General features: G+C 43.7%; 1 protein-coding gene across 2 annotated transcripts in view; it reads right to left on the bottom strand.

Annotated features, from left to right (window-relative positions):
• The window catches only part of LOC132869708 (copine-8), a 302,212-nt gene extending 293,017 nt beyond the window's left edge, over window positions 1-9,195 (bottom strand). Inside the window, exon 1 of one of the 2 annotated variants that reach the window (XM_060903046.1) lies at window positions 8,961-9,195. In XM_060903046.1, the coding sequence (XP_060759029.1) occupies window positions 8,961-9,061 (101 nt within the window). In that variant the 5' untranslated portion in view covers window positions 9,062-9,195. The remainder of the gene's footprint in view (window positions 1-8,960) is intronic. The other variant, XM_060903044.1, reaches the window with a different exon arrangement.
• Window positions 9,196-13,903: the final 4,708 nt, after the last annotated feature.

Genomic DNA, 13,903 nt, shown 5'->3' with positions numbered 1-13,903 from the left:
ACTGCAGACGAGCAGCAATGTTCTTTTTGGAGAGCAGTGGCTTTCTCCTTGCAACCCTGCCATGCACACCATTGTTGTTCAGTGTTCTCCTGATGGTGGACTCATGAACATTAACATTAGCCAATGTGAGAGAGGCCTTCAGTTGTTTAGAAGTTGCCCTGGGGTCCTTTGTGACCTCGCCGACTATTACACGCCTTGCTCTTGGAGTGATCTTTGTTGGTCGACCACTCCTGGAGAGGGTAACAATGGTCTTGAATTTCCTCCATTTGTACACAATCTGTCTGACTGTGGATTGCTGCACAAGGGGGTCACACCAGATACTAAAAGCACAGGTTCATATACTTTTGCCACTCACAGATATGTAATATTGGATCATTTTCCTCAATAAATAAATGACCAAGAATAATATTTTTGTCTTATTTGTTTAACTGGGTTCTCTTTATCTACTTTTAGGACTTGTGTGAAAATCTGATGATGTTTTAGGTCATATTTATGCAGAAATATAGAAAATTCTAAAGGGTTCACAAACTTTCAAGCACCACTGTATACTGCATCTGTTTTCCAATGATTGCATTTTTGTTTTATTCATAAACAGTATGTTGATTCAGTTACTGTTTAATTTAATCCTGTGGAACGTCTGTGAGACAAATTCATTCTGGTAGTCACGGGAAGCTATGGCCTGATGGTTAAAGACGCAACTTTGGGACAAAGGTTGCTGGGTCGATTCCCTAGACCAGCAGGAATGGCGAAATACCCTTGAGCGAGGCACCTAACCCCTAGCTGCTCCCCAGGCTGCTCTGAGTATGCTGTACATCACTCTGGATAAGAGCGTCTGCTAAATGCCATTAATGTAATGTAATGTATCTTGTGCTATAGCACCTCTAAACAGTCATTCCCGCACTAGCTTGTCTTTTTTTTCTATATTTTAAAGTTCCTAAGAAGAATAAATGCAGCTAATCAAGTTTCAGAAAAGCCACAAAGCAGACTCTCGTCTGTCTCGCAGACACTCTCACAGCCAAAAACACACTGACCCTCACAAAGTGCAAAATAAAAGTTGTAAAATAACGTTAAATCAATGTTAAATGCAACGTTAAATCAAAGTCTCCTCACATTAAACTTCGTACATCATCATATCAACAAGTGTACATTTTTCTTTGTGTCATAACACATTATTAATCAGTTTATTATTAGACTTCCATGGAGCATCTGTCTTATATAATGTGGAGCTGTTACTATAGAAACAATAACGTTAAACAAGCACATTAATATAAACCTGTGCTTTTAATTAGTGTCGGCTCTCCTGTCAGAGCTGTCTGAGAAAATTAAACACCGTTGTGACCACTTAGACAGCACTGTGGTGTAATTTGTGAAATCACTCACAAAATGGCATCTTTGGGATAACTAAACAAACACGAAAAATGTGTATAATTCTTAATATTTGGCAGTCGGCTCCATAGTGCAAAATTATTCCAGACTTTGGCATGTGTTTGCTGTGGTTGTGAAGGAGAAATACAACACCATGTAGATGTAAAAATAATGCAGAAACTAAATCTGTCTTTGTTTCTTTTGCGTTCCTCCTCCCAATCTCCATGGTGTTAAATAATAACCATGGTGACGGAGTACGCCTCATGTACAGTAAAGGCATGTACCTGATGGTAACCATGGCACCAGTGCAGGCACTCCTCACCGAGCATGCAGCCATGCAGAGAAAACAGAGTGCAGCAAATTTGCCCAAGGGGACGCAGAGCAGAACGATTCGCCATGCACCCATCTGCCTCGCCGCCCACTACGCTTTGGACATGTTATTGTGTTTGTCACTGTTCCCCAGGCTTGTGCTTTACATGAACTGAAGACACAACACTATGGAACATAGGCTGAGTCAAAACCCAAAAGTGGCCAAAAACAAATTCAAGCTCTTTTTTTGTAACTTTAAATACATACAGTACTAAGCAAAAGTCTTAGGCACATGAAAAGAAATGCTGTCGAACAAAAATGGCTTCAAAAAATAACGAAATTAAATGTTTCGATATTTTAAAAAAATACTATAAACAACAGTAAGCCAAAATAAATTAAAATATTTGGTGTGAGACTAAATTCCCTTTGCTTTAAAAAAAAATAGTAGTCTCAGGTACAATGAGTGCAGTTTGATAAGGAAATGAGCTGTAGGCTTTACTGAAGATCTTACAGAACCAGCCACAGTTCTTCTGGACACTTTGACCGACTGTCACACTCGCTTCTTCATTTTGCACCAAAACCTAGCAGCCTTCATTATATTTTCTTTTTTAATCTAAAAAGTGGTCTTTTATGGAATATGCTGCTCAGATACAAACTTTTTTTATCTAACATTTAATTTTGTGCTGGAAAACGAACGTTTGGACTCTAAAATGTTTTTGTACCGACTCGTCATCAAATAGAAATCTATAACAAAGTTTGTGGGCGGCACGGTGGTGTAGTGGTTAGCGCTGTCGCCTCACAGCAAGAAGGTCCGGGTTCGAGCCCCGGGGCCGGCGAGGGCCTTTCTGTGCGGAGTTTGCATGTTCTCCCTGTGTCCGCGTGGGTTTCCTCCGGGTGCTCCGGTTTCCCCCACAGTCCAAAGACATGCAGGTTAGGTTAACTGGTGACTCTAAATTGAGCGTAGGTGTGAATGTGAGTGTGAATGGTTGTCTGTGTCTATGTGTCAGCCCTGTGATGACCTGGCGACTTGTCCAGGGTGTACCCCGCCTTTCGCCCGTAGTCAGCTGGGATAGGCTCCAGCTTGCCTGCGACCCTGTAGAAGGATAAAGCGGCTACAGATAATGAGATGAGATGAGACTATAAACAACAGTAAGCCAAAATAAATAAAATATTTGGTGTGAGACTAAATTCCCTTTGGTTTAAAAAAAAATAGCAGTCTCAGGTACAATGAGTGCAGTTTGATAAGGAAATGAGCTGTAGGTATTACTGAAGATCTTACAGAACCAGCCACAGTTCTTCTGGACACTTTGACCGACTGTCACACTCGCTTCTTCATTTTGCACCAAAACCTAGCAGCCTTCATTATATTTTCTTTTTTAATCTAAAAAGTGGTCTTTTATGGAATATGCTGCTCAGATACAAACTTTTTTTATCTAACATTTAATTTTGTGCTGGAAAACGAACGTTTGGACTCTAAAATGTTTTTGTACCGACTCGTCATCAAATAGAAATCTATAACAAAGTTTGTGGGCGGCACGGTGGTGTAGTGGTTAGCGCTGTCGCCTCACAGCAAGAAGGTCCGGGTTCGAGCCCCGGGGCCGGCGAGGGCCTTTCTGTGCGGAGTTTGCATGTTCTCCCTGTGTCCGCGTGGGTTTCCTCCGGGTGCTCCGGTTTCCCCCACAGTCCAAAGACATGCAGGTTAGGTTAACTGGTGACTCTAAATTGAGCGTAGGTGTGAATGTGAGTGTGAATGGTTGTCTGTGTCTATGTGTCAGCCCTGTGATGACCTGGCGACTTGTCCAGGGTGTACCCCGCCTTTCGCCCGTAGTCAGCTGGGATAGGCTCCAGCTTGCCTGCGACCCTGTAGAAGGATAAAGCGGCTAGAGATAATGAGATGAGATGAGACTATAAACAACAGTAAGCCAAAATAAATAAAATATTTGGTGTGAGACTAAATTCCCTTTGGTTTAAAAAAAAATAGCAGTCTCAGGTACAATGAGTGCAGTTTGATAAGGAAATGAGCTGTAGGTATTACTGAAGATCTTACAGAACCAGCCACAGTTCTTCTGGACACTTTGACCGACTGTCACACTCGCTTCTTCATTTTGCACCAAAACCTAGCAGCCTTCATTATATTTTCTTTTTTAATCTAAAAAGTGGTCTTTTATGGAATATGCTGCTCAGATACACACTTTTTTTCTCTAACATTTAATTTTGTGCTGGAAAACGAACGTTTGGACTCTAAAATGTTTTTGTACCGACTCGTCATCAAATAGAAATCTATAACAAAGTTTGTGGGTGGCACGGTGGTGTAGTGGTTAGCGCTGTCACCTCACAGCAAGAAGGTCCGGGTTCGAGCCCCGTGGCCGGCGAGAGCCTTTCTGTGCGGAGTTTGCATGTTCTCCTCGTGTCTGCATGGGTTTCCTCCGGGTGCTCCGGTTTCCCCCACAGTCCAAAGACATGCGGGTTAGGTTAACTGGTGACTCTAAGGCCAAGTTTACATTAGACTGTATCCGTCTTGTTTTCTTCGCGGATGCACTGTCCGTTTACATTAAACCGCCGGGAAACGGGAATCCGCCAGGGTCCACGTATTCAATCCAGATCGTGTCAGCTCCGGTGCTGTGTAAACATTGAGATACGCGGATACGCTGTGCTGAGCTCTAGCTGGCGTCGTCATTGGACAACGTCACTGTGACATCCACCTTCCTGATTCGCTGGCGTTGGTCATGTGACATGACTGCTGAAAAACGGCGCGGACTTCCGCCTTGTATCACCTTTCATTAAAGAGTATAAAAGTATGAAAATACTGCAAATACTGATGCAAATACTGCCCATTGTGTAGTTATGATTGTCTTTAGGCTTGCCATCCTTCCACTTGCAAGTGGTAAGTGATATGCGCTGGGATCACACACACAGCGGCTCAGTCCCGAATCACAGCTTGTGCACTACACTCGCGCGCTATGTGAGCTGCGCAGGGCCGGAGTGCGCACCCTCCAGAGGGCACTCGCTGTTCAGGGCGGAGTGATTTGGAGCGCAGGATGCCTGCGGAGCCGAGCGTATCCGTGTATTGGTGTTGCTGTGTGCACGCAAATCATGTATTGGTGTTGCTGTGTGCACGCGAATCGTTTTAAAAACGTTAATCTGATGATCCGCTGATACGGTCTAATGTAAACATGGGCTAAATTGACCGTAGGTGTGAATGTGAGTGTGAATGGTTGTCTGTGTCTATGTGTCAGCCCTGTGATGACCTGGCGACTTGTCCAGGGTGTACCCCGCCTCTCGCCCGTAGTCAGCTGGGATAGGCTCCAGCTTGCCTGCGACCCTGTAGAACAGGATAAAGCAGCTAGAGATAATGTGATGATTTGAGAACAAAGTTTGTGTGGGGGGGAAAAAAACAACAACCAAGGTGCCTAAGACTTTTGCACAGTACTGTATATGAGTTACTCATTGGAGGACATTTTGCAACCATGTGTGAAATAACTGGAGGGAGGAGACAACTGGACACAAAACAACACCACATGTGACTCCCTTCCACACTTTCCTCAACATTCTCAATGCTTCTTCTGTCAACCATAGTGATTCAGTGGTAATACACACACCCCAAACCACTTTCCATTACCTCACTGTGCATAAATCAGCTGAACAGCTTAGAATAATTTAAGAATATTGACAAATATTGACAATACTGTCAGATCCCATACTTCTACTCATGACACATAGGAGCATTCCGTGAGATGAACAACGTATCGTATTCCTCCATATTGTGCCTCCAATATGCCTGATATTAAACTGATCCTGGATAATTAGTGACAATGAGGTGTCATTAAATAATACAGATAGACATGCTTTATGTGACTATTTTGACCAAATGTAACTCTGCAAGCATGCCTTTACAGAAACTCACCAGAATCAAAGTGTATTTCGGACACACGATTAAACAAAACAGTTTGCAACACAGTATAGTGACACAATTAATTGTTGAATTAATGGAAAAGTATGGTTTCGGTTTTTGTAACATCCATGTTCAACCAGTAAAAGAAGGAAAACAGACTTCAACATTAGTGAGTAACACTGTAGCATCCACTTTAACTACTCCGTCAGAACAGATTTATTTAACGGACTTTATGTAAATAAAGGACTCAGTAATCAATTTAATAACTCTGTTAATCGTGACTAATTGTGGTTTCCTGCGCAAAAGTAAATAAATGCAGGCATATCTACAGACTACATGACTATGCTTCACAAACCCATTGGTTTTTCCCAGATCACAGTCTGAACACCGCTGTTTGAAAAGCACTGATTATATTTTTCAATTTCCTGTCACAGAATGCACTGCAATATTAATGAGAAAGAGCAGGGAGAGTTGGGACGGGGGAGACTTGGGACAGTTTGTATTCCCGTAAATTAACCAATTCAGGTTTTAGATGACATCAGAAGTTAGACGTTGCCCCTTTGAGTAACCGACTTCTTTTGGAGCCATAAAGCTGGACACTGCAGTAAGGTTTGTGTGGTTAACCCCTTCAATGCCCTTGGACGAGTCACGTATGTCGTGAAATCTTTTACTGCTGTGCCTTATGACGTACGCTACTTGTCATAAACACTTCCTTTAATGTACCTTACATGGCACATTACTTTTACTTCACAGTGGCACATTACTGTGAGTTGGCCTAGTTGTTAGCATGTCTGCCTCTTGATTGGGAGATTGCGAGTTCTGTTCACGGTTGGGTCATACCAAAGACCGTCATAAAAATGGCACCCAGTTACTTGAAATACATGGACCCAGCTGTTTTCGGTGACTCACAGGAGGACAGAGAGAGTCAGATTGCCATTGATCACCCTAATGACTCGCCGTTCACACCCAGCCTCCAGTGACCCATACCAACATGATGCCTCAATGACACCTTAAGGTCTCTGCATGCTCTTGCGACAAGGCTTTCGCAGATAGCTTTTCACAGACAGTTGTAATTTATCGTTGAGCGGGGAGTAATAGGCGTGCGCGATGTTATTCACCGCCACAACGCAAGGGGGTGTGAAGTCGCGAAATCGCTAGGAGTAGTTGGTGGGTGTGGTTAGTGGAGTGTTTATCCTCCGGTTACTTATAATGACTAGAACTGGAGTCGTATAGATGTACGTACTTCCTCACTTCCTCGATCAACCGCTCTTCGTGCTGCTCCATCTTCGCTCGTGTTTTTAAAAATGGCGGTCGTGAAAACAAACCAAACCGGGAAAGTAGGGAAGCGGAAGTGCGTGTACAGAGGATGTAGAATGGACCAATCAGAGCCCTCTTGTCTGCGACGCTGTCTGCGAGGCTTCTGCGGTGGTCACAATTTTTGGGAGGTGCGCACAGAGTGTCTGCGAAGGTGGGGGGGCTACGCAGACGCTATCTGCGAGGACTGGGTTGTCAGCATAAATTGGCCTTTAGATGAGCTGGTCATCAGAATTCTGATTCTGATCCAGGAGAGGATAAATATCTGATACTCCCTATTAGTCAGACAGAACTGAGGAAGCCTTTTGGACGAGAGGTGAAACGTTTTCAAGAATCTTCAAGCAAGTCCAGTTGCCCATTTCTACCACCCACAGTTTACTATGACCTGGATGATTGAGAATCTTCACAGACATGGACCCTTGGTGTACATTGTGTTTTCAAGTACTAGTAATTCATGTTTATGGACAGGTTCTCATTGACAAGACCCGTTGTTTTGTTTTGTTTTTGATTACTAAAGTTATTTTTACTCTACAACAGTGTTTTTTGTGATTTTTCTATACAAATATTAAAAATGTAAAGTTCTGAACAAGTTAGAGAAAGATTATCAAAATATCCCAATTTTGACCTGTTTTTGTCCTATATGCCCGGGACATTACAATTAATTATGGGTGGCAGCCAAGGGGTTAAATATGTTTATCAACCAAAACTTGTATTTTCTACTTTGCCTCCACCTCCATTCTATGGTGTAATGTACGCTGATGAATTGGGGATTTGCTAAGAATTAAAGTATGAGTTACCAGATATCTCATCTCATTATCTCTAGCCGCTTTATCCTTCTACAGGGTCGCAGGCAAGCTGGAGCCTATCCCAGCTGACTACGGGCGAAAGGCGGGGTACACCCTGGACAAGTCGCCAGGTCATCACAGGGCTGACACATAGACACAGACAACCATTCACATCTACGGTCAATTTAGAGTCGCCAGTTAACCTAACCTGCATGTCTTTGGACTGTGGGGGAAACCGGAGCACCCGGAGGAAACCCACGCGGACACGGGGAGAACATGCAAACTCCACACAGAAGGGCCCTCACCGGCCCCGGGGCTCGAACCCAGGACCTTCTTGCTGTGAGGCGACAGCGCTAACCACTACACCACCGTGCCGCCCCATTACCAGATATAGTATTATTTATTAAACTTAAATTCTGGGGAAAAAATATTTCAGGATTTTTCTTTTCAAAATGGTCAGATGGGAAGAGTTGGAACAGTTCATCATGTTACAGGTTTTTTTCTTATGGTTTACAAATATAACATTGTTCACTTTTTTTTTTTTGTTAAAAATGTCACTGCATGAGGATTAAACTTATTTCGTTCCTTCTTGAGGACGGATCTGTTGTCTTGTCAGGTTTTGCGTAAGCTGACATTTTTCTATCGCTGTACCAGCACTGTGTGTTCATACCGTTCATACGTTACAAGTTTTGATAATAGATAAAAAATTAGGCATGTAGGATTAAGCTAGGTATTTTATTTTTGTTCCACGTCTCCTCACTATGTCCCAAGTCTCCCAACATAATGTCTCATGTCTCTGTGCAAAAAAATGAGAGAAAAAGTGAAGGCCAGGCCATGTGACGAGCTGAGACACTCATGTTGTGGTGAGAGGGAATAAGAGGAAAATCCTCTCTAATGCAATATGAAAGTGACGCAACCTGCAAAGAATTTCACACAATCTACAAAAGCTGGAAACTTGTCCCCGCTCTCCCCTACTGTGCTCTCGCCCAGCGCTGGTTCTTGCTGTCTGCAGCTGCTCCACAGCGTGTTTGATAACTCAGCGATCGCCCCAGCCAGCTGTGTCTCCTGTGCGGGACTGAAGCCGGGCTGCAGAGTTGCTGGGAGGCGCGCAGCTGCGCTCGCAGGGAAGCCCGGCCAGCTGCTGGAGTGTCTGAGCGGCGCAGAGAAACACTGTTGCTCTTTTCTGAGTGAACACTGCGCGAACTTCCACTGGCATGTCCACAGTGTCTCGGATCGATTCCCCCAGGTTCGGATCAGGCTGCGGTCCACAGTGAGCTGCAGAGACTCGAACTTACCTGCACGAGACTGTGATTTCAACTTTGGTTGCGGGGACGGTGGGGTTCAGCGGGTCCAGCTCTCCGATCGTCGCCATATTCATGAAGCTGCTGCTGCTCATCGTGGCAGGAAAATACTCACTCTCTCACTCTCTCTCTCTCTCTCACACACACTCTCACACACACACACTCTGTCTCACATACACACGCGCGCCCGCGCGCGCGCATATACTACTGTCCAACCCCTTTCTGTGAAAAGACGAAGCGCTCTGACGCGGCTGGTATGCGCGCGCGCGTGGGTGTGTGTGTGTGTGTGTGCGCCGAGAGGTGATGTCACATACTCCCCAGCAGAGGCAGCAGCGCGTGTGTGTGTGTGTGTGTGTTGGACAGAGGAATCACGGTGCCACGCCAGGAAAATTCCTGCTCGGAAAAGTGCCTGGAGAGCTGATAGCAGCGCGCGCCAAACAGAGCAAACACTGTGGGAGGGAGAATCCAACTCATCATCACCATCATAACATCATCATTATCACCACCATCATCGTCATCATCAAATCACCATCATCACATCATCATCACCATCATTCACAACCATCATCACATCATCTACACCACCATCGTCATCACCACCATCATCATAACATTATCACCATCATCATCACCATCATCATTATCAAATCACCATCATCACATCATCTTCGCCATCATCATTCACAACCATTATCACATCATCATCACCATCATCGTCATCACCATCATCATTATCAAATCACCATCATCACATCATCACCACCATCATCGTAGTCACCATCATCATCACCACGACCATCATCATTATCAAATCACCATCATCACAATCTTCATCACATCATCACCACCATCATCATTCACAACCATCATCTTCACCATCATCATCGTCATCACCACCATCATCGTCATCATCATAACATTATCATCACCACCATCGTCATCATCACCATCATCATTATCAAATCACCATCATCACATTATCTTCATCGCATCATCACCATCATCATTCACAACCATTATCACATCACCATCATCATCACCATCGTCATCAAATCACCATCATCACATCATCTCCACCATCATCATTCACAACCATTATCATATCACCATCACCACCATCATCATCACCACGACCATCATCATCACATCACCATCATCATCACACCACCATCATCATCACCATCGTCATTATCATCGTCATCACCACCACCACCATCATCACATCATGATCATCACCATCATCATCTTCACAATCACCATCATGATCATCATCATCATCATCCTCATCATGATCATCATCCAAAACAACATTGCTAATAACAGCTATACAGTAGCTATTTGAAAGCAATGCAACAACAACAGCAATAATAATAATAATAATAATGTATTAATCTTCAATAACCTTTATAGGTCAGGGTTGCAGTGGAAAACAACCTGGATGGGAAGTGAGCCCTTCGCACACACCACACACAGGTTTCACACATTTATTCACATTTAGGGGCAAATTACACCAAGGGTTTCCTCACACCGCACTAAATGGTACAGGGCCCAATTACCTCTCTGATATGTTGCAGCGGCCTAACCCAATCAGATCTACCAGATCGCAGCAGCAAAATTTACTGGTAAAACCTGTTGTTAAAACAAAGTGTGGTGAAGCAGCTTTTAGTTACTATGCAGTACAGCTATGGAACCAACTCCCAGAGGTTATCAAAAATGCTCCTGCTGCTGGCAGCTTCAAATCTAGACTAAAGACCAAGCTGTTCTCAGATGCTTTCTGCTAACTGATAAATATCATCATCTTTACATGTTTTAAACTTTCTTAACTTTTACAGTCTTTGCATGTTTTAAACTTTACTTAACTTTTATTCTATTTTATTCTGCTGTTTTTTTTACTGAACTTTTACTTCATTTTATTATTTTATTTCTACTATTGTTTAATTCTTATTATTTTTCTTCCCCATTTATTTTATGTAATTTTATTTTCTATTGTTTACTGTTTTGCTTTTACTTCTGTAAAGCACATTGAACTGCCACTGTGTATGAAATGTGCTATATAAATAAACTTGCCTTGCCTTGCCTGTTTGACTCCACAGTCCAGTCCATTTGAGTCGTGCGATCGCTGCACTCGCCTGGCCCACTTGGAATGAGTGATCTCACAGATGTGTACTGTACCCAAGCACATAAAGGCTATGATGTGCAGTTTTCAATTCATTTGAGAATATTTGGGTTAATAAGGGGAGAGGGGACAATCATACTCAGACATAATACAAGGTAACCGTGCCTAGTGTGAGTACACCCTCAGAGTAGCCAATGTTTCTGGAAGATGAGAGGAAACTTGAGAACCCAGAGGAAACTCCCGCAGACATGGACAGAACATGAACAGACAGTAACCCGAGCTCAGGATTGAACCAGGGTCTCCAGAGATGTGAGGCAACACTACAGTACATCCTGTGCCACCATGTAGCTCAAAATTATAACAACATCATCATCAATAGAAAATCAAGCCACAATACAGGGTCTAATACTTTTGCAAAAGGCATCCTTAGTGGTCAATCCATATAAAGATAAAATTTAAATTTAGCCTTAAAATACTGAAAGCTAGATGGAGAAAACATTGAAGTTTAGTCACACTCAGTCACTGGTAACCCTGTCAAATGCCTGCTGATGATGGTCATGTTTTTTAATTATGTGAGCCATGAGAAGCCAATTACAGACGAGCAGAAGAAGACGACTAAAAAAAAACAGTAGGGTTTCAGTAGTTTGTGCTTGTACGCCTCTTAACAGCTTCACTAACAACATAATAATATACTCTAACAATCCTATAATATAATAATAATTAGTTGTATTTAGAAGACAAGTCCCAACCACAACCTCTTTAAAAGCAATAACAATAGTCGTTAGCACTGATAACAACTACACAGATCAACAGCAATAATGAACCATAGATGAATATTAACACAGGTGCAAAAACAGAATTCGTGTTCCTAATGAACTGAAAGTTCCTCGGTGTAACCTAGCTAGCGGATTGTATTTCATTTTATCTCTCATCTCATCTCATCTCATTCTCTCTAGCCGCTTTATCCTGTTCTACAGGGTCGCAGGCAAGCTGGAGCCTATCCCAGCTGACTACGGGCGAAAGGCGGGGTACACCCTGGACAAGTCGCCAGGTCATCACAGGGCCGACACATAGACACAGACAACCATTCACACTCACACCTACGGTTAATTTAAAGTCACCAGTTAACCTAACCTGCATGTCTTTGGACTGTGGGGGAAACCGGAGCACCTGGAGGAAACCCACGTGGACACGAGGAGAACATGCAAACTCCACACAGAAAGGCCCTCGCCGGCCACGGGGCTCGAACCCAGACCTTCTTGCTGTGAGGCGACAGCGCTAACCACTACACCACCGTGCCGCCCGTTTTATCTCTAGGTATCAAATTAGATGACAAAACTATAAGACAGCCATCCATCCATTCATTATCCGTAACCGCTTATCCTGTACTGGGTCGTAGGCAAGCTGGAGCTTATCCCAGCTGACTATGGGTGGGGTACACCCTGGACAAGTTACCAGATCATCACAGGGCTGACACATAGACACAAACAACCACTCATGGTCAATTTAGAGTCACCAGTTAACCTAACCTGCATGTTTTTGGACTGTGGGGGAAACCAGAGCACCCGGAGGAAACCCATGCAGACACGGGGAGAACATGCAAACTCCACACAGAAAGGCCCTCGTCGGCCGCTGGGCTCAAACCCAGAACCTTCTTGCTGTGAGGCGACAGTGCTAACCACTACACCACCGTGCCGCCCATTTTATCTCTAGGTATCAAATTAGATGACAAAACTATAAGACAGCCATCCATCCATTCATTATCCGTAACCGCTTATCCTGTACTGGGTCGTGGGCAAGCTGGAGCTTATCCCAGCTGACTATGGGTGGGGTACACCCTGGACAAGTTACCAGATCATCACAGGGCTGACGCATAGACACAAACAACCACTCATGGTCAATTTAGAGTCACCAGTTAACCTAACCTGCATGTCTTTGGACTGTGGGGGAAACCAGAGCACCCGGAGGAAACCCACGCGGACACGGGGAGAACATGCAAACTCCACACAGAAAGGCCCTCGCCGGCCGCTGGGCTCAAACCCAGAACCTTCTTGCTGTGAGGCGACAGTGCTAACCACTACACCATCGTGCCACCTGGTGATCTTATTGTTTCTCAGCAATTTCTTTCAATTATTGAACCTGCTCTCTGAAATATGTCACAACTTACATTCTGCATTTTAGAATATTCAAAGAGGAAAATAGTTCAGTTATACTATAACTTTTATTGAGGGTCCTTGGGTTGGTGAAAAGCGTTATATAAATTAAACGTGTTGTTGTTGTCATACCGCCAAGAAATATTTTCAACAGAATCAGATGTTTTAACTGTCTTGCATTCCGGTATTTGTCAGAACTACTGCTGGTGCCCATGGCCTGTCAGAAGGTTGTAACTGTGAGCAGGCTTTCACCAGTGTGTGAATGGGAGCAGTGAAACAGCTGCATCACAAGTAGAAGTATTATTGTCGAAGAGCAGAGAAAGTGTACGTTCCCCATAACCACCCTCCACACCCTCACTGCTACATTCTTGTAGTTTGCTAACCTCAGCTCAACCTCATTCCCCTTGTGGACAGGCTCCTTGTCTCAAGACATGATGGTACCACCATGATATCTAACCTTATTTCAAATGTCAACTACAGTAATAGATTGGGAATTGGGAATTTTCTAACCACCATCTTTTTATCTTGTGAGTCAAGATTGCGGTCAGACTAATTAGCCATGCATGAAGAATAATTTATTTCTGCCAGGAGCAATCGTGACATGAGTTCATTGCCCCTTGCCAGCTTGTCACTAAGCTTCTTGTTTTGTATTACTGAAGATTTGGGTA

Source organism: Neoarius graeffei, chromosome 21 (assembly GCF_027579695.1).
Source record: "Neoarius graeffei isolate fNeoGra1 chromosome 21, fNeoGra1.pri, whole genome shotgun sequence".
In the NCBI taxonomy this organism is placed as follows: domain Eukaryota; kingdom Metazoa; phylum Chordata; class Actinopteri; order Siluriformes; family Ariidae; genus Neoarius; species Neoarius graeffei.
The sequence above is the reverse complement of the archived record's forward strand: the minus strand, read 5'-3'. Positions and strand labels throughout refer to the sequence as shown.